Below are 26,833 nucleotides of genomic sequence, written 5' to 3'. Positions count from 1 at the left end.
ATTTCATTATTTCTACTGTTTTCAAGTGACACTGTAAATTTAATTAGCGGGGTCTGACATCTGTTTTTATTAGTGTATGGGACTGTCTGGAAAATGAGGGCATGACAATTTATTTGGGTTTTAGATATATTTTACATATTGGTTCAACACAATCTTTACCACCCGTGAGATAGAGGAGAACAAGGCTCAACTATACCACCCCCTATCTCCTCCTCCTTTCCTACTCTCCACACCATGAGCTCTTTTAGTGTAAATACATTTTAATCTGAACTACACATAGTATTCTGGAAGTAAGAAGACAAATAATTTACTTTAAATACGAATGAACTGTAACATTTGTCACCATCCTGTAAACACTTCCGGTACACTGCTAGTCACTCCCTAGCTAAAATATAAAAATGATCAACAGAGCAAGGAATGTGTATTTGATGTTTGTTAATGTCTCGGTAACTAAAGGCCAAATTCCATTCTCTGATATGGATAAGGAAGCTCTACTGAAGTTAACACAAGGAATATGTGCCTACTTGAGGGCACACTTTAGCCCCAAACTTGGAAAAACAAAACAAAAAAAATTACACCCCTGCATGAGGCATAACTTCAGTATACTCCCAACAATCCAGAGCCAAAAAAGAAAGCAAATGAAGCACTATAAATGTCTAAGAAAATATTATCAATAAAACACACTGCCTCTCTTTCCCCAGAACGTCATTTTATAATATTTATATTTTGCCTGGAAGAGTATTTGAGACCAAATCCAAATGGCCTTTGTGTGAACTATAGGGCATAACTTTTAGCTGGTGGAGAAAGCTAAGCAGTCTCTTGCCTTTTTTTCCTTTTTTTCTTTCTTTTTGAGTAACTGAGGCCCTACTTTTCAGAACGTTTTAGGTTATTGTTGGTTACCTGAAAAATTGATTTCACAAAGATTTTAAAGTTAATATTCCTGAGTTTTAATTTAGAGCCACTATTATTTCTTTGAATCATGCGTGTATCTATTATAAACAAACCTGCTCTTTTAAATAATAATGAACATAGCATTTCTTAGACTAAAGTACATATTGAATGAAATCCTGGCCTTACTGACATTAATGGGGTATTTTTGTTATTTACTTCAATGAGCCTATATTTCACTCACTGCACATAAACAGGCTACAAATAATGCTGAACACATAACTTATGTTAGTTATTCCAAAGCCCAGGAAAGTTCAAATTAAACCCTTCTATTGTCACCAATTCCCAGAACACTTTTTTTTTTTTCCTTTTTTTACCTGTGACTTGCAGTTTGTCACCACTGACTTCAACTTTCAGATAAATCCTTCCTCTTTTCTCTGTGTGATCCATTCCACACAGACTTGGGACGTTTATTACACACTGTTTGTGAACATTCATATCGCAAGCTGTGGATCAGGAAAGAAAAGGTTCAGAAAATGATGGTATGTATGGAAGTCAATATATTTATGCTAAATACATACGGTAAACATGAACGGTAACATTATTCTATCACATCCGATTAACTGGTTGTTTGTTTGTTTTTTTACTGACGAAAATGGCTCTCCTTATAAATATCATTAAAAAACACTTAAGTATTAACCACAAAAAAAGGCTCAGCTTCAGTCACCTAAAAATGTGACCTTATTAACGGAATGTAAAAGAGACAAAATGAAGAGTCCATGGACTTGATCCAAAATATTAGAACATTTGCTATAAATTACTGTAACCAATACAGAAATTGACAGGTTGCTTACAGATGAAATACAGAACTGTAAATATTACTGTGCTAATTTCCATAATACCGGCATGGGGGGAGGGAGACAAAATGAGAGAAAAGGCTGGTCATGCAGATGTGACAACAGAAGAGATGTTAAGATCTGGACATGTGATCTAGAGAGAAGGCAGTGGAAAATCATACCCATGTTACCTACCTAGGTGACAGGTTAATGGTGCTGATGCCATCAATGGCAAAGAAAAGGGTGAGTGGAAGGTTTGGGATGGAAGATAAGGAATTAAAATATTAATCATGTTAAACTTAAATTATGATGAGAAATCTAGCAAGAGATGTTAGAGACACAAACTGAGATGCGGGATTTAAGGTGAGAGAGTCCATGCCCCACCCCTGCCACCACAGTAAATATTCCAGGAACATGAGAGAGATGAAAAGAACTGAAAACAAGGAAGTCAAGGGAGGACAAGATTTCAAGGAGATGATGACAGATCATATCATCAGCACACAAGAGATCAAGGAATATGAGGATGGACTAGATAGGGTGTAATATGTGGCCATGAAGAGGTCATTATGAACATTGACTTGAAGTGGAGCAGGAAGTAGCGAGTTCGGAAGGGAAGTGGGATGACACTGGAGGAGAGCAAATCAAGGCAATGGTTGTAGGAAGTGCATTTGAGGAGTCTGGGGGTGGGACAATAGGGAGAATGGCCAGACCAAAGCATGGCTCTGTTGTGACAGTACAAATAATATTTGGGCATTTTAAGCCATCTTCTGTTTTTCTGCCACCCTTTTACATGCCAACAGATGATTCCTTTGCCTATCTTTTGGGGTACACATTCCATAAGAATTATGGTTGTTGCAGGGGTGACTATGAAATATGGGACCTTAGCTAACAGCTGGGCAGAACCAATGTCTCCACAAAGGATTCATCCCTTCCACCCCAAGTAGAACCATCTTCAGAACTGCGATGGCAAATACACTTTAGCCACATCAAACTTGATAGATTGCTTTTTCAGTAACCAAGATGGTTTGCATTAGCATATTTTTACAGCATTTTTCCCACTGGAGGAGGTTTGGCTGATTTATATTGTTTTACTAAGAGAGTCTTCAGTAATGAAATATTCATTTGAAATATACAGTACTGTAATTAACTGTAATTGAAACAATATTTTTCCAGACAAAGGAAAGAGGACGCTTGATGCCTAATGGTTTCCCTTATTATCTAAAAGGCCATTTTAATAACATTAGAAAAACTTACTTACTGTCACATTTCATCCCTTGATGTAGAAGTCCATACAGCAATGACCCACAATGGTCACAGAATGTCGGGCTTCCATATGTGTGGATTTTAAACTTATGTTTGCTTCTGGGATCCTAAAGAGGAAGCAGAAATAGGTTCTTAAGTAATGTCTAATAAAACTGCAAGCCAAATTTCATACATTACTGTAAATGTTGAATACATTAGAGCGCCACAGTTTATGTAGCAGAAAAGCACACAATATGTATTGTAGAATACAGCAAATTCACAAGGTACGTGCTAGCTGAGTGAACCTAGAGTTGGTACAGCTATCAATCTGCAATTAAAATACACATTGACAGGAGCAGGATTGCATACTAAACAACAACAGGATTCAGCCTTCAGTGAACATGGCATATACTAGATCTCTTTATTCACAAGTTGTGATGGAATACATGTAATAGCAGTCATTGCTTCTAAATAAAGATATACGATATTTGGAAAAAAACATGTTTTGGAAGTTTGTTCTGACACTCAGGTAAGCGCTTTAATCTGAACATGGAAAAAACTACTGTAAAATCAGGATATCAAAGATGATGTTCAAATATTGTAAATCTGTTTGATTACAAAGGAAAATTAGCTCATTTTAACTTGACATGCTAAATATTTTACTCAGACTGAAATTCCAACTAAGAAATGTATAGTGACGAGACATCTTAATGCCACTGGCCGCTTGGAAAAGATTTCTAGTTTAGGATCAGTAAAATCATTTAAATCAAACAAATACAGTATGGTAACTTCAAACAGGGTTGCCAACTTTCTAACCATAGAAAACCAAATACCCATGCCTTGCCCCCTTCCCCAAGGCGCTGCCCCCACTCACTCCATCCCCCTTCCCTCCGCCACCCTTACTCACTTTCACCCGGCTGTGGCAGTGGGCTGCGGTGCAGGAGAGGGTGAGGGCTCTGGCTAGGGGTGTGGGCTCTGGGGTGGAGTCAGGGATGAGGGATTTGGGGTTCAGGAGGGGACTGGGGCTGAGGGGTTCAGAGTGAGAGAGAAGGCTCTGTGCTGGGGCAGGCATTTGGTGTGTGGAAGGGGGTGAGGCTTCTGACTGGGGGTGCAGGCTATGGGGTGGGGGGTGTAGGAGGGGGCTCCAGGCTCAGCAGTGGGGCCAAGGGGTTCAGAGTGTGGGAGCGGACTCCAGGCTCAGTCAGGGTTTGGGGTGTGGGAGGGGTACGGGATCTCAGCTGGTGATGTGGGCTCCAGGGTGGGGCCAGAAATGAGGGGTTCAGGGTGCTCCAGGCAGGGGCAGAGGGTTAAAAGTGGATCAGATAAAAAATGACTATGATTTTGAATCTGAAATTAATTACATCTTTCTTTTTCTTTCTTTCTGCTAATTCTCTGACTAACTCCATGAAGAAAGGGATTATGCAATTTTAGCTCCTTCTAGCATTATTACAACTTTATGAATACCTAATTGTCATACAAGGACTCCTTTAACACAGCAAATAGCTACATCTTAATCTAAATGCCACCCTCAACAGGTAGGTGTAGTTGATTAGGCCACTGCCAAATGGGGAGATCCCCAGCTGTAGAGAAGGAGGTACTCGATGACAGGCACCAGGTAGCTCATCCTTCCCCCATCCCGAACCCTCCGACATCTTCTACAAAAAGTTTCTGTGTACATTTTAAATTAATACCAATTGTCATATTATTTTACATTTAGAGTATTACTATACAATCAGCAAAAATAAAGTAACATGTCAACTTAAATCAAGCTTGCCACTAAAGGTCATTTCCGCTTTTCAGATAATACTTGAGACGATTCATAAGAAGAATAAAACACATGAACTGAGATTTCAAGTTGACAGTACATTACATTGTCTGTTTATTTCTCAGCCTGAAATATGTTATGAAAGGAAATGCTGTACAATATTTATTTCATGAACGCTGTCAGTCTAAATTGAACTACACTCAAAATTTTCCAGAGAACATCTGTTTGTTGTTTATTAAAGATATAGTCAATGGGATCTTGTGGTATGGGGTCATGGGAATGTGACTTTTCAGAAAGGTTATCTGAAGAATAGAATATCACAGCTCCTCTGGAGGAGAAGGAGTGCACAGTAATATCGAAACCATTTAAAACAAAGTTTCAATGCTAACTCTTCATTCTATTTTTAATTAGGAAGGAACATGGGTAAATGCTGCCTTAATTTATAATTATACATAAACATTATTTTCCTAACCACTGTTGCTGTTGCTAAGTAAATCTGTTGCTAAGACTAACACTGGAAGGGACTTTTTTAAAAACTTGTGTTAAACATCTGCCATAAATGACATTTATGATCGACAGTTTACAAAACTGTAAGTATAAGGGAAAAGCAAATACAGGAAACGATCATTGTGAATGCTTAATCAATAATCTGCTGTACCTGTAATATTACACTAAGACTGTAAAACAATTGTCAAATAGTTGTCATAGCATAGAAATACCTGTACAATATACTTTATCTGTGATGTATATTGCCTCCGGCTGGTACATGAGAGTTGAAGTGATCACCTGTCAAGTATTTACAATTATCCTTATACTTATTGTCTGACATTGTTGATTCTGCTTCCAAGTCTCTTTAAATCAGGTCAATAAATTGTTTGTTGAATTTAGCTTTTAGTTTGCAAACGTGGAAGTCATGTGTTTGACGTTACACAGTTTCATTTTATCTAAAAAGAAAAGGAGTACTTGTGGCACCTTAGAGACTAACCAATTTATTTGAGCATAAGCTTTCGTGAGCTACAACTCACCTCATCGGATGCATGCAGTGGAAGTGAGCTGTAGCTCACGAAAGCTTATGCTCAAATAAATTGGTTAGTCTCTAAGGTGCCACAAGTCCTCTTGTTCTTTTGGCGGATACAGACTAACATGGCTGATACTCTGAAACCTGTCATTTTATATAGTTAACACCATTATTTTACCCAATTTCATTGTATTTTTATAGTGGTATAATATGCTTTAAGCACTCCTGATTTATGTATAAAATAATTAACAACATAAATGACAAAATACAAATAATAAAAATACAGTGTTGGGCTCATTATATACATGTTATAATTGTGCAATATCTTTTTACTTTTTTGTTTTTGTTTTATTTGTTAAATTACTATTCAAACATTTGGGCAAAGCAGGATTATGCCATAGAAACAGATCATGTGGCTGCCTTGGTTATCATCAGTTGATTCAATACCGTGTGCCATAATGAGAAAGCTTATTTAACCATACAGAGCACCTTTTTTACCCATTTTGATTATGCATACATGAGTTTAATAGTGGGACACCAGAGACTGCTCCATTACCAGATAGCTCCATTAAACTGGATAGCCCTGATCCTACAACTCTGATACATGCATTTAACATGACTATCATGAGTACTCCCATTCAAAGTAATCACTAAGTATGTGTAGAACCATTTACAGGATCAGCGCCTAACTGTATAGCCTAATAGTCTCTCATATTACAAAAGCCTAGACCACTCGTGTCATAAAGCAGCATAACAATGAGCCGTCCATGGGACTACCACTTGCTTAATCTCACCTAATATCAATGAGTAAAACATTTTATGAAACTTCCGAAAGATCAAATCTTTAAGCCAATAGCATGCAAACTTGGGGGCAAGTTCTGTCCTCAGCTATCTCCAGAAAACAACTATTGACTTAAACAGAATTATGTATATGCACGAGGGTAGAATTTGGTGCTTACCTCTTGCCAGTAAAATGCTACAAAAATAAATTAACTGGGGTAGAATATTATATGACTTACACTGGCTTTCACAAATACTTACAAGGCACTCCGTTATCTACACATATATAATTTAAATATAAACATCGTTCAACTTTTTACATTCCATTTAATAGTAGTTTCCTGCCCAACTTAAACTGCCTGTACTGCTATGTTTAAAACAACACACACAGCACGACTTTGATCTTCTGAGCAGCAGTACATTTGTTCCGGTCATTTTATTCTACACATTCACACTCGCAAGAGAAGACTCCTTCTTGGCTGAATGTGAATGCAGAGAAAGAAATATCAAAAATCCTGCTGAAATGGAAATTCTCCCTTCATATGAAATCCATTTTAAACATTTTCCAGTTGCTTGATTGACAGCAAACACAAAAACCTCAGGAACTTTTAAGGCTAGAAAATGACAGGAGGCATTTGCCCCAGTCTAACTCTCTCTTTTTTGAATTCTGTGTTTTTTTGGTTGGGCAACAAGTCCTGAAAGATTCATGTTGCCACAGTAAAACATCTTTTCCATTCTGGGCTGGCATATGGAGATCTAGCTCACTAGATCTGCAGGGAATGTTGCTGTATGTGTGTGTCTAATCTTATACTACACTACAGGACTTCCAACTGTCTGTGCAGCAGTGGCAGCATGAAATATGGAACAGTACAAGCACACCTATAAAGCCATGATTTCAAGGCAAAAGCATTACCCAGACCATTGCCTAAGACAAGGTCTGATTATATTCACTAAACAAGGAAAAGGGGGTATGCACATGTGTGTTAAAAAAAAGGACCCAAGATAAAATCATTCAGAAGATAGAGCCTTTTATGATCATCTCTTCCACATATTCTAAAACAGTATCTGAGAATTCACGTGAGAGCACTTCAGTCATTAGTTTCCTAACTGCATGGGTATAGCAAATAAAATGTGAAATTCCATAAAACAACCTTTGAAAAATAGGTTCCACAATACGACAAGGATGTAGTGAATTTGAAGTAAACATGAAAATGCATAAAAAGGGTACAATCTATGTAGCTTACTGCATCGTATTAGATAGAACACTACATATTTACCAATACACACACTAGGTAGCTCACTGATGTAATGACTTTTGTAGTATTACAACAGTAACATTCTTCTATGAATGAATTGTGCTTGAACTATTTCCCTAAGGCACTGAACAGAAACATCCTTCCCGTTAACTATCCACCTGTTGTCTTCAACAATGTGAATGCTGCACTTCCCATTAACATTTGGGCTCCCACATATCACTCTTATAGTATCCAGGAAGTAAAGAGATCACAGGATCTTGTTCTAATCTCACATCCTGTTATATTTTAAGGAGGAGTCCAGTGTCTGGTAGTATATGGCACTGTGTTTATTGTTTAATGGCAGCAGTAGGAGGAGGAAAGCTTTGAGGAGGAAAGCTTCTATACCTATCTTTGCACGTGAGGCTCCAGATTGTGCCTGTAATCCAGCTATTAAAAAGGTGCTCTAGTGGCAGAAGAAAATGAAAAACCACAAAGGAATATCCTCAAGCACTGGAAGAGCCTATTAAGAATTCCCTCACACTAAATCCACCAAATCCTAGGAATTCCTATTAATGCTAAAGACACAGGAACTGCCAGAGTGTGTACCATGTGAAGTGCATATTATTTATTAAAAGCTGCTCTTTTAACTTACTTAGGGCATGATCCTGCAGGTCTGAATTCATACTAATGGGTGCCAGAGTTGTATAATTTTTGGTGGTACCTAGAATGGGTCCAAGCAGAGCCATCCCATCCATAAGACGGATCGGGGCAATCACCCTGGGCCCCACGCTCTGGGGGGGGGGCCCATGCTTCAGGGGGATGCAGGGTCCAGGCAGAGCCATCCCGGCCATAGGACGGACTGAGGCAACTGCCCCGGGTGCCACACTTTTGGGGGCCCCACGCTTCAGGGAGATGTGGGGTCCAGGGTGGCTTGGCGCGTTAGTGGAGGGCCTAGCACCAAGCAACCTGGCCCCAGCCCACCCCTGCTGTGAAAAACAAGCTAAGCGTAAGCAAAAAAACCCAAGGAATGTTTGTCCAGATTTACAATATTTTAAGGATTATGAATCCCGTGACATTTAGAAAGCGCAAAGAATACATTTATATTTACTTGGAAACATGCAATTGCTGTAAATTGCTGTGCAATTTTCTTACCCTGTTCACTTTTAGCCAAAGTTAACCTTTAATAATTCCTCACCAGAAGCACCTCTGGCTATATCATCTTAGTAGCAAACATGACCAAGCCAAGGCAGAACATGACAAACCAACTGTCAAGCAATGGCTTCTATTGGCAAGATTATTGAATTTTGCACTAAACCTGGCAGAGATTAATCATAAATACTCTAAAGGGAAAATTCACTCTTCTTTTCACAGAATCAGTAAAAAGGCAATGGGAAAACTGTAAAAGTCCTGCCATCACTAAGCAGTGCTGAGTTATGATACATAAGTTGAGACATGTAATGTTATTGTAGGCTGAAAAGTAGTAAAACCTCTGCTTCCTGCTCATACCTGTCTTCTAATATCAAAGCACGTTTTCACTATGAAGAATTAGCGTAACTGGACTTAATCTAGATAAATAGGAAAGGAAAGCTCTTGCAATTTGTGATGTAGGTATTTCATTATTTTGCCTGCTCAGAAACAACTACTCCTTTACAGTTTTGTGCATTTTACACTTGTATTGGCTAGACAGGCACAGAACCAACCAATATTAGGTAAGCTGTCACATCACTACGCCTAGGCTGAGATTTTCCAAGCCTCACAGGCCATACCGAGATACACAATTCCCATTTACATTGAATGGAAGTCATGTATCTAAACTGACTAGGCAGCTTTGAAAATCTCAGCCCTATTTGCTAATCTCAAGCACACCTCTGTTACTCTAGTCTAGGGTCACATTTAAGTGGAGACAGCCAAAGACAATAACACAGGTGAATTTCTGACATGAAAAGATTTGTCCAAAAAGAACTACACCAAGAGTCCTCAAACTTATTCACTAATCTAAGTCTGAGGCAAAACCTCCAAAGGTGTACAATTAGAGAAGTAATTCACTCCGCCAAACAGGCTGATTAGAACAGATTTTTTTTTTTTTGTCACTACTCCACTTCACTCCTGTGCCTTTAAATATTCTAGACAGGAGAAGATACTCAATTACACTTACACTCCTCTAGAGGGAGGAACAACAACATATAGGCACAATCTAACCACCCTTTTTTAAAAAAAAAACAACAAAAAACCCACTATGCATTTTCATTAAACTAAAGATAAATTCTTCTCCCTGCAGCCACACAAGCAGAATTTATTACTCTCTGGTAGCTAATATAGTTCAACAATGGCCGTTATGACTGACAACCTACAGCACTATTTCTATGACGTAGGTAAACTCTAAATAACCAGACAAATTAATGTTGATGTGCTTTTTCTGGCTAGCAACACTTGCAGTTGCCCTGATGCAAATGTTGTGGAACAACTAATTAGCTTACGTTGGTGGAAATGTTTTGCAGGTGATGCCATGGAAAAGCTAAATACATAAATTATAAAATATACTTTATACTTCTAACAGTAAAGACATGGGATGATGTGGACAGCAATCCTGATTTGATTTTTTTATTTAAAGATGCATGTTTGTTTTTAAAGAAGAGATCTGTTATTTCTCCAGTGCCAGCAGGAACTGGAAGTCTGTCTTGAAGTTCTAGATCTTAGCTTAGTTTATAACATCATAACAAATGCAACTGAACATACACCACCTTGGGCATTTAGCCATGAGAAAGGTCTGCTATGACGCCTATCCTGATAAATGCCTCCTTAAAGTCAAGTAATCATTTCGAATCGGAAATTTAACTATTGGTAATGTTAGAGGAGTATGGAAAATAAAGGGCCGGGGGGGGGGAGAAGAGAAAAATGCTACCATAGATTATGAGAATAAGAAAGGTTCAGATTGTTTCAAATTCTGTATTTGAACAGCATATTGTTTAACAGAGTTGGAGTCACAGGGTGGGACTCCTAGAATGCATTTGTGGCCCTGCCATTAACTTGCTGTTTAACCTTGGTTAAGTCACATACTCTCTCTGTACCTCAGTTTCACAAGTGTACAAAATTAGAACACCATGCAGTGTTATTGCAAAGTCAAATTAACTGACATTTGTATAAAGTGCAAAAATGCTATATCATCATACAGCAAAGAAACCAATTATTTACACAAGCACATGGTGTGGGTTACAGTAGCTCGTACAACTCAAGACTTAGGACAGAGTCAGGATATCTGGATTCTTTTTCCAGCTCTACTTCTGACATGCTGCATGGCCTTCAGCAAGTCTTAACTTCTCTGTGCTTCAGCTTCCCCATCTTTAAAACACAGGTAATGATATTTACTAGTTTTAGTGAAGCCATATCTAAGTGCTGTGTATTATTTCTTCTTCTTCTATTCCTGTACACCAGATCAACAATGACAATGGGGCTGAAGGAAATCTTTCCACCACTTTCTGTCTTGTACCAGCTTCATTCATCTTTAAAACTTTTTGTTCTATGTCATTCTTCACCATGACAGGTTTCAGTGTAGCAGCCGTGTTAGTCTGTATTCGCAAAAAGAAAAGGAGGACTTGTGGCACCTTAGAGATTAGCCAATTTATTTGAGCATAAGCTTTCGTGAGCTACAGCTCACTTCGTCCGATGAAGTGAGCTGTAGCTCACGAAAGCTTATGCTCAAATAAATTGGTTATTCTTCACCATGTCCATTCAATGCATCCTTGGTTTCCTCTATTTCTAGTTCCTTGCACTCTTGTATCTTGCCTTCTCGTGTATCCTTTCTGGGTCCATTCTTGACACGTCCCAACCATCGCAGTTGTCTCTCCTTAATTTTCTGTAACAGCATTATTTCTTGCCCTACTCATTTTATCATCACTTCATTTTTTATTTTCTGCAATCTTGAAACACTCGGTATTCTGCTCAGTCAGTTCATTTCCACAGGCATTATCTTTTGTTCACCAGCTTTCCTCAGACGCCAGCATTCTGACCACACAGCAGTATTGACACAACTCGTCTCAAACATTATCTAAATGTCTTCAGCCTTCCAGATCTTGCAGTGTTTTCTGAATGCTGCAGCCGTGAGTCCGATTCTTCTTTTTATATCATCTTCACAATTCACATTTTTCCGTACTAGTCCCCCAAGGTATACACAAATGTTTCTATTTCTTCCGATTCTCAACTTTGATCTTCCACTTGTCTTCCAATTGCCAAAATGATCTTTTCCATGCTGATCTTCAGTCTGAATTTTCCCCATTCCCTGCCCTCCTTGGTCAACGATATGAGAGCAATATCATCTGCAAATCTAAGGTTATTCAGGTCTTCCCACATTACATGATTCCTCCCACTCCCTATGTATTAGTTATTATTAATGGATAACGTACCAAATAAGCTGAAAAATTATTGCTTTTGATGCAAGTAGATACGTGGTATGATCCCATTCCACACCCTACAAATATAACAGCCAACACCTACTGTTTACCTACATGCACCCAGAAGTAGCCTAAAGTGTAAGACATAGGAAGGAGTCAAGAGCAGAGATTTTTGGGGAGTAAACCCTTGAAAATGTACATCTAATTTACATCAACAAAATATTACAAGGATATTGCTCTTTGAGCAGTCTATGCCCCTTGGTGTCTTGAAAATCAATCTGTTGGTAGCTGCAAGTGCGAAAAAGAATCTTGTGCAGTCAGTGTGTGTGTGTGAAATTGACAGAATCAACAAAGGACATGGAAGGGTTCTCTGCATATACCCTGCCCAGCCAGCTTTGCCTATCCCAAGCCCGCTTCTGTTTGAGCTCAGAGCTTCCCAGCTTGTCTGACATCCACAGGCAATGGTTCTGGGACAACAAGCTTTTCAACCACCTGACTCAACTTTCTGCCACTTTGGTTTGCACTCGATTCAGTGTGAATGACATATTTCAACTTCTGACATGTATTACATACATATTTAAGAGGAATCAGTTCTCCCTATAATGACTCTGTGAAAGGTAATATATTAACTCAGTTAACAGGAGAACTCAGCAACTGTAAAAACAGTGACTGCACAGTTATTTTTGTTTCAAAGGAGTTACTGTATAGGACTGTCCATTAGAAAATGAATAAAATATGACACGATTTAGAAACAACCCTATGGAAATGTCAATGAAAATACTGCTGACCATGTGGAAACACATTTCTACCGATACTTTATTTTTGTAATAATGTATGTCATCAGTGTATGGAGGCGCTGCAAAGGCTAGTTGACATGAGTCACACACAGAAAACCTCTTGTTCACTAGTACTATCAAATAGGAAACTCTAACAGTTCCATTACACTGAAATATCAGCTGTGATTAGGCTACATTCCAGTATCTGTGTCTAGCTCTCTCCTCAAAGACAATACCCACTTCCTCTCTGAAAGGGACGGTCTTAATGGCCATCAACTGCTAGACTGAAGGCTCAAGGAATCAGGGCTGAAAGGAAAGAATAATTATCAGACCACTTTCTGCCACATCATGTACAGTATACATAATATGCAAGTATATCCTACAATGATGAAAGGTAACAGAAATTGTACATCCAATTCCCCTTGCAAGGTAGCAAGAGTTGTATAACTTCAAGAGAAAAACTGAACTTTATTTACTAGAAGACAGAGAAAAGATCCTGTGAAGAGGCTATCTGGGGATTTTCCAGGAGACTGTGTCTGAAGAAAAAAATAACCACCCTTGGATACTAAATCAGAATATACAGCTTTTATGTGCTGTAATATATCAAATATTTCTTACAATAAATAACAGCTCACAGAAGCTATTCTTTAAGTTCATATACTTCAGGTTGGGTTTTAGATTTATTTGCAGAAGACTTATTGCACCCACTCACATTTTACCCATCCTATAGATAAATAATGAACTATACTCACCAGTTCTTTGGATGAGTTTTCTAGGAACAAGGGCTGAACTCTCTCATTCATAGTAGTTAAACTTACAGAGTTCATGTGCCTCAAAAAGCCTTTGTTTCAAATTCTCTAGAACTTATTTTCAACAACAAGGTATGACAAATAAATTCTAGCAATTGCAGCTCTTAAGGTGGGCCCTACCTTAATTGATGATTCATTAAGCACAACATGTGAAAAAAGCAAACTCAAGGCTGAGCAAGCAGAAATAATCTCCAAAAAGCTCAACCAGATTCTGAACTACTGTTCAGAAACAGAGAGAACTGCCATGTAATTCAGCAAAAATAAAATGGCAAATATGAGCTACAGTAAGTGTATAATTATGTTTTAAAGTTACTAGCCCAGAAACAGGAAAGTTTGGCTGAAATACAGTACACTAGTAAACTAAAGTGAATATGGCAGACTGTCAAAGATCCTAACTATTCTTTAGAATGGGGTTCCCAAACTGTGGTACATGTACAAGACATCTTGCAGGGGGGAGGTAGATGGAAGAAATTGTGTAATGGTGGATTTTATTTATTATTTTATTTATTGCATTTTCAAAATAGGCAACTCAGGTGACCTTTTAAAATTCTGTGGGTATGTGTTATATAAAATATTGTAGTTAATTTACCTCAAGATTTAGCAACGAGAGCACAGATACACAGGGACGCTGACGTACAGAGCCCTCACCTCCAATCACCATACAGCACTGGTTCAGTTGCCCAGCAACTGTCCAGTCTAACTGAGCTCAAAACCAAGTCAGGGTTAGGTTTTTTCAGTTATATATGTCACACTATAGCTATATCTGTACATAACAGTGAAATATGGAAAGATAGCTAAAGACAGGTAGTGTTAAGAAGAACACACAAAGTATCGGTGATGAGACAGGCAAGTGTACGCGGGCAGCTGGTAAATCTGGAAGGGGGTACGTGGACAGCTGGTAGTTCTGGAAGGAGGTAAGCAATAAGAAAAGTTTGGGAACCTCTGCTTTAGATTATATACCTTTATTATCAAAGTACTTTGATTAGTATCATAAATAGGTTAAAACATGCTACACTTGAAATAATATATACATGACAAAAAGAAAAGGAGTACTTGTGGCACCTTAGAGACTAACCAATTTATTAGAGCATAAGCTTTCGTGAGCTACAGCTCACTTCCTCAGATGCATATCGTGGAAACTGCAGCAGGCTTTATATATACACAGAGAATATGAAACAATACCTCCTCCCACCCCACTGTCCTGCTGGTAATAGCTTATCTAAAGTGATCATCAGGTGGGCCATTTCCAGCACAAATCCAGGTTTTCTCACCCTCCACCCCCCCACACAAATTCACTCTCCTGCTGGTGATAGCCCATCCAAAGTGACAACTCTTTACACAATGTGCATGACAATCGAGTTGGGCTATTTCCTGCACAAATCCAGGTTTTCTCACATCCCCCCACCCCCATACACACACAAACTCACTCTCCTGCTGGTAATAGCTCATCCAAACTGACCACTCCAAGTTTAAATCCAAGTTAAACCAGAACATCGGGGGGGGGGGGGGAGGGAAAAACAAGAGGAAACAGGCTACCTTGCATAATGACTTAGCCACTCCCAGTCTCTATTTAAGCCTAAATTAATAGTATCCAATTTGCAAATGAATTCCAATTCAGCAGTTTCTCGCTGGAGTCTGGATTTGAAGTTTTTTTGTTTTAAGATAGCGACCTTCATGTTTGTGATTGCGTGACCAGAGAGATTGAAGTGTTCTCCGACTGGTTTATGAATGTTATAATTCTTGACATCTGATTTGTGTCCATTTATTCTTTTACATAGAGACTGTCCAGTTTGACCAATGTACATGGCAGAGGGGCATTGCTGGCACATGATGGCATATATCACATTGGTGGATGTGCAGGTGAACGAGCCTCTGATAGTGTGGCTGATGTTATTAGGCCCTGTGACGGTGTCCCCTGAATAGATATGTGGGCACAATTGGCAACGGGCTTTGTTGCAAGGATAAGTTCCTGGGTTAGTGGTTCTGTTGTGTGGTATGTGGTTGTTGGTGAGTATTTGCTTCAGGTTGCGGGGCTGTCTGTAGGCAAGGACTGGCCTGTCTCCCAAGATTTGTGAGAGTGTTGGGTCATCCTTTAGGATAGGTTGTAGATCCTTAATAATGCTTTGGAGGGGTTTTAGTTGGGGGCTGAAGGTGACGGCTAGTGGCGTTCTGTTATTTTCTTTGTTAGGCCTGTCCTGTAGTAGGTAACTTCTGGGAACTCTTCTGGCTCTATCAATCTGTTTCTTTACTTCTGCAGGTGGGTATTGTAGTTGTAAGAAAGCTTGACAGAGATCTTGTAGGTGTTTGTCTCTGTCTGAGGGGTTGGAGCAAATGCGGTTGTATCGCAGAGCTTGGCTGTAGACGATGGATCGTGTGGTGTGGTCAGGGTGAAAGCTGGAGGCATGCAGGTAGGAATAGCGGTCAGTAGGTTTCCGGTATAGGGTGGTGTTTATGTGACCATTGTTTATTAGCACTGTAGTGTCCAGGAAGTGGATCTCTTGTGTGGACTGGACCAGGCTGAGGTTGGTGGTGGGATGGAAATTGTTGAAATCATGGTGGAATTCCTCAAGGGCTTCTTTTCCATGGGTCCAGATGATGAAGATGTCATCAATATAGCACAAGTAGAGTAGGGGCTTTAGGGGACGAGAGCTGAGGAAGCGTTGTTCTAAATCAGCCATAAAAATGTTGGCATACTGTGGGGCCATGGGGGTACCCATAGCAGTGCCGCTGATCTGAAGGTATACATGGTCCCCAAATGTGAAGTAGTTATGGGTAAGGCAGTTTACTACAGGCTATATTTCCATCAAACAAAAATTTAGATCTAGAGCAGGAGCCGCTTATTTCTGTTACCATCTCCAATAGAGGATTACCACCCTACAGAGCAAGCATTCACCTTGAACAGGTCTTTTTCATCTATAATTTCCACGATCCAACTTGTTAACACTGAATTTAAAAGAGCTGTCCAGAGCCAACCAGAATCCTTGTTTTGGTCTACAGCATCTCAATGCACCTGAATGATGATGATTTTTAATCAAGCACATTGCTTAGTTGGCTATATGAATAGGACTATTTTTCAACAAGTTATTGACATCCTGCAAAATATCACCGTTCATGCTGATGGAATACTGTTTTAAGTCTTCTACTTTGTCTGCCTCTTCCATACTTTCTTCAGAGTCCTTTGGAATTAATTCATCAGTATTTCGCAAGTTCCTTATAAGGACAACATAATAGAACGCATCGTTCTTCGTCAACACAGTACTGCCCTACATTCATATTTCTTGTCGTAAAGTAACACTTCAAAATGGAAAGGAGAAAACTAACACTAGTTTTAGGGCACATAATTTCCGTACACCAACCCAACAAAGTATTGAAACGCTTACATCTACCCCTCCGCAGGAAAGGACTTGAGCATGTGCTTACTCACTTTGCTGAAATGAGCCTTCTTCCATTTAAGTCCAATTAGTAACAGTGGAAACTCTATCCAAGGACAGATGATAGAATACAGCGCAAAGATTAGCTTACCTGGCGGTATATGTAATGGGACAGTAAAGGAAATCTTAGTTAACAAAAATACTGCAAGAAAAAAGTACTGCAGAAAACAGTTTATTTTAACTGAGACTAGAATAGCTCCTACTGGTTAGAAAGGAGATTCAAATCCCTTTTAAAGTTAAACAGACACTCTCCTTCATCTATTCAGTAATGCTGGGTTTCTGGCATTTCTTGAAAAAAAAAGAAGAATTCTTAATGTTCTTTACAAGGCAAACTACATCTAATAAAGTATATGTTGAAAGTATATCAACATAGTAAGAGATGGATAAATGTACGTGACTTATAACATATCAAGAAATCACTGATCCTATTCACAATTAGAAATACAAATAATTATGCATATTTGATGTGAGTTTTTGATAACTCATTTCAGTAAAGAGCAAGAATAACTGACAGTTTCTGAAATAGAACACAAATTTCAAAAGCATTTTCTAAAAGACTGGCAGATCTGTTTTCATCAAATCAATACACAACATACTACAACTGCTCATCATTTCCTACTGTGAAAGAAAGAAACACTGAATTCTGTATAGTTCATACTGCACAGGATTTTTTTCTTTCCAAAATCCTCCATTAAACACTAGATCAACATGGAGCTTTGTTTTGACAGGTTGGAGAAAACAGTGTGCAGTTTGTGTTGGATAAACTGTACTTATAACACATTTACCTCACTATTGATTAATGATCCAGTTAATCAAAAATACTGAAGAGAAATCTACTGCATTTTTCTTGGTAGGGAAAAAATCCTAGATACTTCCTGTACTTTACTCAGTCAAGACTTTTATTAACTTCAGTCGGAATTTTGCCCTAGTAAGGCCTTCAGATTCTGGCACACAGAGACTCAGTCACACTATATCTCACAAAACAGTGGGTACAACTCATTAACTAAACCCGCATTCAGATGCGGTATCATTTTCTGAATGCGTGTCTGCTTTTTACCCTTCGTTTTCCTGCTGGGATGGTCAAATATTGCACAAAGTCATCCACTCTGACGGCAGCTTAGACCTGGGTCTGTAGTTTGTGCCAGGGAGCCACGTTCTGCTACTGGAAATAATAAACAACTTCCATGGTTTAACATATGGTTTCTATTATCACAATCCAGGATGTGAGGAAGAGAAATAGTATAACATGCGTTGTTAATTGGTAACCAGCAATATCCAGTTTCTGATACAATGGCCTTGCACAGGCATAATCACTTAAAAAAAAATACCCAAGGAGAGAATCCTGTCTCAGACAGCAACACAGACAATTTGAGACATACAGAGATTACTGGGCGATGTTCTGGTCTGTGATATGCAGGACATCAGACTAAAATATAATGTCCTCTTCTGGCCTCGACAACTATAAAAATGCTTTTAAAAGATTTTTTTTTCATTTCTTTCTGGGGAGTCAGCCTATCAAGGACAGTACAGCATGAGCTGTAAGTGTACTAGGAGACACAGCGACTTCACTGCTTTAAAAGCTAATTATGTTTATGGTCCCTGCTTCAGTGTGAAGTTTCTGGGGATGGGTGGTGAAGGGAAAAGCAGGGGAAAAGGGCATGATATAACTAGGGTTCAATAAAACTAGAAGAGGATTGGAATTAATATAGCAAAAGCCTAAAAGAATGTGTTGGAGAGGACTAGTACGAGTGACTTCATATAGTTTTTTGGGGGGGTTGGGGTGGGGGTGACAACATATAAAATACCTTCACATCCCTAATAAATGGTTTATACATAAATTCTTTTGAACATAAGAATGGCCATACTGGGTCAGACCAAAGGTCCATCCAGCCCAGTATCCTGTCTACCAACAGAGGCCAATGCCAGGTGCCCCAGAGGGAGTGAACCTAACAGCTAATGATCAAGTGATCTCTCTCCTGCCATCCATCTCCACCCTCTGACAAACAGAAGCTAGGGACACCATTCCTTACCCATCCTGGCTAATAGCCATTAATGGACTTAACCTCCATGAATTTATCCAGTTCTCTTTTAAACCCTGTTATAGTTTGAGCACATAAGTTTCCAATTTAACTTTTTCCAAGGAAAATTAGATGCACAAACAAGATGCCCTGTTCTGAAAATTATTCAGTGCAGTACCAGCACTAAAATTTAATCAGGAAGCAAACCTTGATTTGCCTGTAAGGTTTCAATAGCACACACTGTACAAAAGGAACAAAGTGTCCAAGCTCTTCAGAATCAGGAAGCTCTGGCACTGGAAACCAGCATTCTGAAAGTTAGGGAAGGTCATCGGCAACTACACAACAGATCTAGGGACAGCTCCAATGCTATCAACCAATCTATATGAAGTCTGAGGACTCTGCCAAGGAGCTAGATGCTGCTCCTGGAAAAAATAACTTCCATAGATGGACATACGTCTCCTATGATTCCATCCAATGGTGGACAACGAATGGTATAACAAGCTTTCTTATTTGGTAACCAACAATAACCAACCTTTTTCTGATTAAATCAAACTTACACTATTTTAAAAATATATATAATATGTTTAGAAAGAAGCACAGAAATTTTTTTTTTTTTTGAAAGAACAGTACCAGGAGAAAAATCTACAAAAAACAAATGTAAATGTTTTGTTACAATAAACTACTGGTATTACCCTAAGGTGTGTACCTAATTTTCTCTTATCAGGATACATGAATTAGGTAGGATATCCTAAAACAGGCTGTCAATGAGCTATAGACGATCCTTAGACTTGTCTGAAATCTGCTAACACAGGAGTATTGAGTATAGGATTGATTACACCTCCAGCAAGAAGTAAGAGTTTCATTATTCAAAATTACTTTAAGGAACTAACGCATTAATTCAGGTGCCACTGACACTGGTGGGATGGGGATTTATTCAGGTACCACAACTCCATCTACACTGCCCCCTTTTTTCAATTGTTTATAGCATACATAAACACAAACCCCCCTTAGCACAGTAACTAAATGACACTGTAGACCCGGGGTAGGCAACCTGTGGCACGTGTGCCAAAGGTGGTACGCGAGCTGATTTTCAGCGGCACCCACACCGCCTGGGTCCTGGTCACCAGTCTCAGGGGCTCCGCTGCTGGCCTGGGGTACTGGCTGCCGGCCCCCTGCCAGCTAGGGTTCCGTCCGCCAGCCCTGCTCAGCCCCAGGTCCTGGCCACCTGTCTGGGGGCTCTGCTGCCGGCCCGGGGTCCCGGCCGCCGGCCTGGGGCTCTGCAGCCGGCCCCAGCCTGGGGCAGTGAGGGGTGCAGGCAGGGGCAAGAGGGGGCACAGCTCAGCACCCCCACCTTACAAATTGTTCCAGCGCCACTGTACTGGGATATTTTTAAGTCCTGATTTGCTGCTTCCATCATTATCACGCCACGTGGACCAGTGTACTGCGTTTGATGTTGAAATTAAAATGTACATGCAAGAACTGAAATCAGAATTTTCTGACAGATTTCAAAATTTCCAGTGATTTGGCCCAATGCTTTCTTTTCTAATTAAACCTGAAAACTTCAATGAAAGCAACTTGGATTTCCAGTCTGTATTTCAGAGGACGGGTGTTGAAGATTTCGAAATGCAGCTCATTCAGTAAAAAAAAACAAAGCTCAGATTTGTGAGTATCAAAGTTTGGAGATCTGCAGAGAGATCATGGGGCCTCTCTTCTGACCTGCTGGATATCCCTGCCAGTGAAATTTAACTGTTTGAAGAAAATTGCGTTTGCAAATGCTTTCAGCATTTGGATCCACATACCTGTGTGAACAGGTATTTTTCACACATGCAATCTGTCCTCTGTCCCTCTCAGAGCCGGTTAACAACTGATCACTCAGAAGCCTGTGTGCAGCTTGAAGTATCCAAATACATGCCAGACACTGAAAAATTCAGCAAGAAAAATCAAGGGCAAGGATCACACTAAACTGATAAGATCTGCATTTTAATTTAATTTTAAATGAAGCTTCTTAAACATTTTAAAAACCTTATTTACTTTACATACGATAGTTTAGTTATATATTATAGACTTATAGAAAGAGACCTTCTAAAAATGTTGAAATGCATTACTGGCATGTGAAACCTTAAATTAGAGTAAATAAATGAAGACTCAGCACACCACTTCTGAAAGGTTGCCGACCTCTGCTGTAGACCATGGGGCACAGCTTAGGAGAGTTAAAACATGCCTGAAGGGTGTGGTGATATACTTGCTTAGTACATAACCTATATGGCTCTCAACCCTCCCAGGAGGTGCCTGTTATTTTTGGCAGTGTAATGCCCCACTGCTTCCCTGTTGCTGGAGTCTAGCAGGGGTGAGGCAGCTGGGAAAGGCTCCAGCAGTAGGGAGAGACTCTAGCCTTTTTCCACTGGCTCCCCACTGTCTTTCACTGACATCTGTGGCTACAGCCTGCTTCTCACTGAAGCGTGTTGCCAAACGTCACTGCCAGTGGTAGGTAGCGTAGTCATACCTTAAATATACTCATGGGAGCTATAAACACAAATGTATATGAAAAGTTAAGAAAGGATCTCAAAATCTTCACAACCAATCCATTCAGAATCATGAAACTAATCTGAGCCGACAACATCAACTCAACACCTCTCCAACCACAATTAAGACTCTTTGTACCCCTTACTAAACTTCGACCTCGTGAAAAGCCTCCATAGTAAATAAGGGACTCCAGTAATGCCCCACTTCCACATACATATATAGGGACATTAGCCTACAGTCAACTGCCATGGTCTGACACAGAGAGGTTACTAAAGGAACATATTTGGGAACCAAAAGATCTAGTCTAGTCCTGGCTCTTACGCAGATTTCCTGTGTTACCCTAGCCATGACGCTTCATTTCTATGGCCCTCATAACATAAAATGGGGATTTTACTAATGATACCTCACCAGAACATTGTAAGGCTTACTTCAGATGTTTTTACAAGTGGCTTTGAGATCCTAAGCTGATTTGTGCTCCAAGAAGTGCACAACAGTAATACTACCTTTGGTTTGGTTTTCAAAAGTACATCCACAGGTTACACTTCCATTTCTCTCCAGCCATACTGGCTGGTTTTGTGATATTTAAAAATACAATAACCTGTTTCCCACAAAATCCTACATTTGTAAACATTTCAGCATACCACCTGCTAACAGGAACGAGGAAGGCAGAGCAATGGTATGAGGAACACCAGTGACGGCAAACTCAGACACCCTGAGGTGGTTGGGTACCCCACCAAATAAATGATGTAGTTTGAATTATGGAGGGAAGATTTTATTCACAATTATATTTGTTTAAACATTTTAAGAGTAGTTGCTATATTAGTCCTGTCAGACAATATTCTGAAATATGTTACAGAAGCACACTTCCTGGCTTAGAAGAATTTCTCTCAATAAGCATGAAGCTAATGAAATGATCCGTCTTATACTAGCAGTTTTCAGCTGCACACCTTAGAGACAAAAAATCAGTTGTAGAACATGAACACACAGTTGTCAGAGTATGAAAAGGGCCAAAGCCCGTTTTCCTTATTTCTTCTTTGTTCATTCAAAATCCCATTGACTTCAATGGGGAGTCATTTTTTATGCCTGAATAAGGATGACAAAATCCGGCCCAAAATTATAACTGTCCTTATGCAGACACAGACTGTTACTGGAGCCACTGAAGTCGTAGGACTTCTGAGATATAACAGGAGTATAACCGCCTTTTATTACCCGACCCATATCATGTGACTTGAAAAGAAAGGTTGCCATATTACCAGCACTCCTCCATGTCTCACCTTTATTTAGGTTTTGTCAGTTGCATTATTAGCAAATGGCTCGTTTTTTTTTATTTTCTATAGGGCAGAGGGAGACTCAAAATATTGGGAAGTAGGGTTCAACTACAGTTAAAAGAAAGAAAGAACAAGATTTTCAGACAGAGGTTTCAGTTCTCTCCTGGAATGCACTCTAAATTAAAAGGTTTTATTATTACTAATTATTATTAAGAGACACATGGTCAGAAAATCAACCTATTTTAATAATTGCCTTTTGTTCATATCCTTGTTGTAGAGAATAGTACTGATTGAGCTGGCATATGGAGAGTGAAGTCCTATGTAACTGTACTCTCAGGGGTTTATCTTCACAGGAGAGTGAAGACCTATGTAACTATACTCTCAGGGGTTTATCTCACAGGGCTATTGCCACTCGCTTCTCGACTGTGAGGGCTGCTCTCATCTTGGTATTCATGCGTTTCAGGGCAGGGGAAAGCAAGTCACAAAGTTCCATGAAAGTGCCCTTACGCATGCGAAAGTTTCGCAGCCACTGGGAATCGTCCCAGACCTGCAACACTATGCGGTCCCACCAGTCTGTGCTTGTTTCCCGAGCCCAGAATCGGCGTTCCATAGCATGAACTTGCCCCATTAGCACCATGATGCATGCATTGGCAGGGCCCATGCTTTCAGAGAAATCTGTGTCCATGTCCCGATCACTCACGTGACCGCGCTGACGTCGCCTCCTCACCTGGTATCGCTCTGCCAGGCTCTGGTGCTGCATATACTGCTGGATAATGCGTGTGATGTTTAATGTGCTCCTAACTGCCAAAGTGAGCTGAGCGGCCTCCATGCTTGCCTTGGTATGGCGTCCGCACAGAAAAAAGGCGCAGAACGATTGTCTGCCGTTGCTCTGATGGAGGGAGGGGCGACTGACGACACGGCTTACAGGGTTGGCTTCAGGGAGCTAAAATCAACAAAGGAGGTGGCTTTACATCAAGGAGTATTTCAGGCAGGACTTCACGGACGGTTCCAATAAGAAATGGTGCACCTAAGTTATTGTTCTTATTGGAACAAGGAGGTTAGCCTGACCTCTGATTGATACATGGCTAGATTTACCTCGCTGCACCTTCCCTATGAGTGACTGTAGTGTGACCTAGAGGAATGAGTCCCCTAGACGGTGGAGGAGGTAAATGAGTACAAAACAAATCTGGTCTATTTCTTGTTTTGATCCACTCCATCTATCTTTTACATCTTTGGCTGGCAGCAGACGGTGCAGAAGGACTGCATGCCATCCACATCTCATGGCTGCCTGGCAGAAGATGGTACAGTACGACTGCTAGCCATCCTCATCTCTTGCCTGCCTGGCAGAAGATGGTACAATACGACTACTAGCAATCCTCATCTCTTACCTGCCTGGCAGAAGATGGTACAGTACAACTGCTAGCAGTCCGTATCGCCTGCCCGCTCACCATAAGACGGTTCAATAGGACTGACTGCAGGACTAAAGAGAATGACCTGGTCAAGTCACTCCAAATTTAGTCCCGGCGCTCCCAGCCGACGTGGCCAGGAGCACCTCGGACATGACGATGATGGCTACCAGTCGTACTGCACCGTCTGCTACCACAAGGCAAGGGGTTGCTGCTACTGTGTAGCAATGCCGTACCGTGTCTGCCAGCACCCAGGAGACATAGAGTGACGGTTACCTGAGCGGGCTCCATGCTTGCCGTGGTATGGCGTCTGCACAGGTAACTCAGGAAAAAAGGCGCGAAACGATTGTCTGCCCTTGCTTTCATGGAGGGAGGGAGGGAACGAACGGGGGCCTGACGATATGTACCCAGAACGACCCGCGACAATGTTTTAGCCACATCAGGCATTGGGATCTCAACCCAGAATTCCAATGGGCAGCGGAGACTGCGGGAACTGTGGGATAGCTACCCACAGTGCAACGCTCTGGAAGTCGACTCTAGCCTCGGTACTGTGGAAGCGCTCCGCCGAGTTAATGCACTTAGAGCATTTTCTGTGGGGACACACACACTCGAATATATAAAACCGATTTCTAAAAAACCGACTTCTATAAATTCGACCTTATTCCGTAGTGTAGACATACCCTTATTGACTCCAGAACTAAAATCCTCTTCAGCCAGAAGGTACCAAGACATACATGTACATTTTAACTATTTTAGCACTAAACGTGTTAACATTACCAAACTGAAAGCAACAGTAATCAACATAATCTCAATCCAAAATTCTTTGAGCAATTGTTACCTCTGGACAGAATCAATATGCTGAGTTTTGTAACACACGATTTAAAATTACAATGAGGTTACTGTGGTTTCCAGTGGAGCTGAAACGAAGGTGCAGCTAGCGCATAGTTATGATGGTACTAAGATTTACTGTCAGCAAATAAGTAATGTCATTATTGTCATGTGGTTGTTGGTCAGTATGGGGTGCTTTAGCTGGATGATATATTGTGTCATATATCTAGGTGCAATAACCAATGAACGGCTTTCTATGTTTCCTGAGTCTGCTGGAGCACCTACAGATACAGAGTAGAGATGTTTTTTTAAACTACTCACAATTTGATAGCTGGAGCTTGCTAATTCACATTATCCTTCTATTATTTAGCTGAAGAGAGGCTGAAATGAAATGAAAGCTGAGTACTAACCAATCTGAAATCCTCTACTTTCTTTGCAAAACCAATAACTCAGAGGTCTGAGTTCAACATCTGCTCTAGCTTGCATGCACTTCATACAGGCAACTAAAGGTTTGTTTATCCAAAGAGTAATCAGCAACAGTTTAGGCAAAGAATGGGAACAATATCAAGCTGCGTTTCTCTGTGAAGCCATCATATTTGTAAGTTGAAGATATTTTCTAGTGTTTTTAAGGCTTGAGAAAGGTGATCCCAGCTTCAGTTTGATTATTATAAACAATAATATAAAACAACACAGTATCCTTATAAAGTCAAAGCTGCCTGAAAGTTACTTCTGTTCAAACCCACTGGAGACAGTCTGAAGACCATGGTTCTGGCCTTACGTAGCCCCTCTCATTCCATGATGTCAAGACTCGTTATCACTGTTAATTGAGTCTTAGCATCCCAAGTTGATAGAAAAGTGCTATTTCCCATTTTACAGATATGTAAACTGAGGCACAGTGAGATGAGATGACTTGCAAAAGTGACAGAGCTAGGAACTGAATTCATAAGTCCAGATTTTCAGTCTCTTGCTCTAACCACCGCTAGGTCACATTCACTGCCAGGCAAATGGAAACACTGGCCCAGGGGTGGCCAAGCTGTGGCTCCGGAGCCACATGTGGCTCTTCAGAAGTTAATATGTGGCTCCTTGTATAGGCAACAACTCCAGGGCTGGTGCCAACTTTCCAGTGTGCCGGGGGTGCTCACTGCTCAACCCCTGGCTCTGTCCCCATTCCACCCCTTCCACCTCACTTCCCTCACTTCCGCCGTGCCCCCCCACCAAGCCTCCTGTACGCCATGAAACAGCTGATCGGGATGTGCGAGGAGGGAGGGGGAGGAGCTGATTGCCTGGGCTACCAGAGGGCAGGAGGCTCTGGGAGCAGGGTTAGGGGAGAGCTGATGGGCAACAGCTGATGTATTACTGTGGCTCTTTGGCAATGTATATTGGTAAATTCTGGCTACTTCTCAGGCTCAGGTTGGCCACCCCTGCACTGGCTAATCTAAACTTTTACACCCCTCCTACGCCCCAAAAATTAAGGCATCGTCTATTTCACCCCCTAAAGACCCTCTGGAAAGAAGATTCATAGTGGAAGAGACCAGTAAATGCTACGTATGCATTCTAGATACTCACACTGAAATATCAACCACCTATTTTGTGTGCTCCTCCTTACCCCAACCTCTACATGC

At 40.4% G+C, this 26,833-nt stretch overlaps 1 protein-coding gene across 1 annotated transcript in view; it reads right to left on the bottom strand.

Annotated features, from left to right (window-relative positions):
- Nucleotides 1-26,833, bottom strand: part of PRKCA (protein kinase C alpha) — a 314,756-nt gene that overhangs the window by 97,451 nt on the left and 190,472 nt on the right. The window contains exons 4-5 of the mRNA XM_084647060.1: nucleotides 2,983-3,094; nucleotides 1,266-1,394 (exon numbers count right to left, since the gene is read on the bottom strand). Of these exons, the coding sequence (XP_084503186.1) occupies nucleotides 1,266-1,394; nucleotides 2,983-3,094 (241 nt within the window). The remainder of the gene's footprint in view (nucleotides 1-1,265; nucleotides 1,395-2,982; nucleotides 3,095-26,833) is intronic.

This window comes from Lepidochelys olivacea (genome assembly GCF_965140295.1).
Source record: "Lepidochelys olivacea isolate rLepOli2 genome assembly, chromosome: 14".
Taxonomy (NCBI): domain Eukaryota; kingdom Metazoa; phylum Chordata; order Testudines; family Cheloniidae; genus Lepidochelys; species Lepidochelys olivacea.
This window is presented reverse-complemented; position numbering and strand designations above follow the sequence as displayed.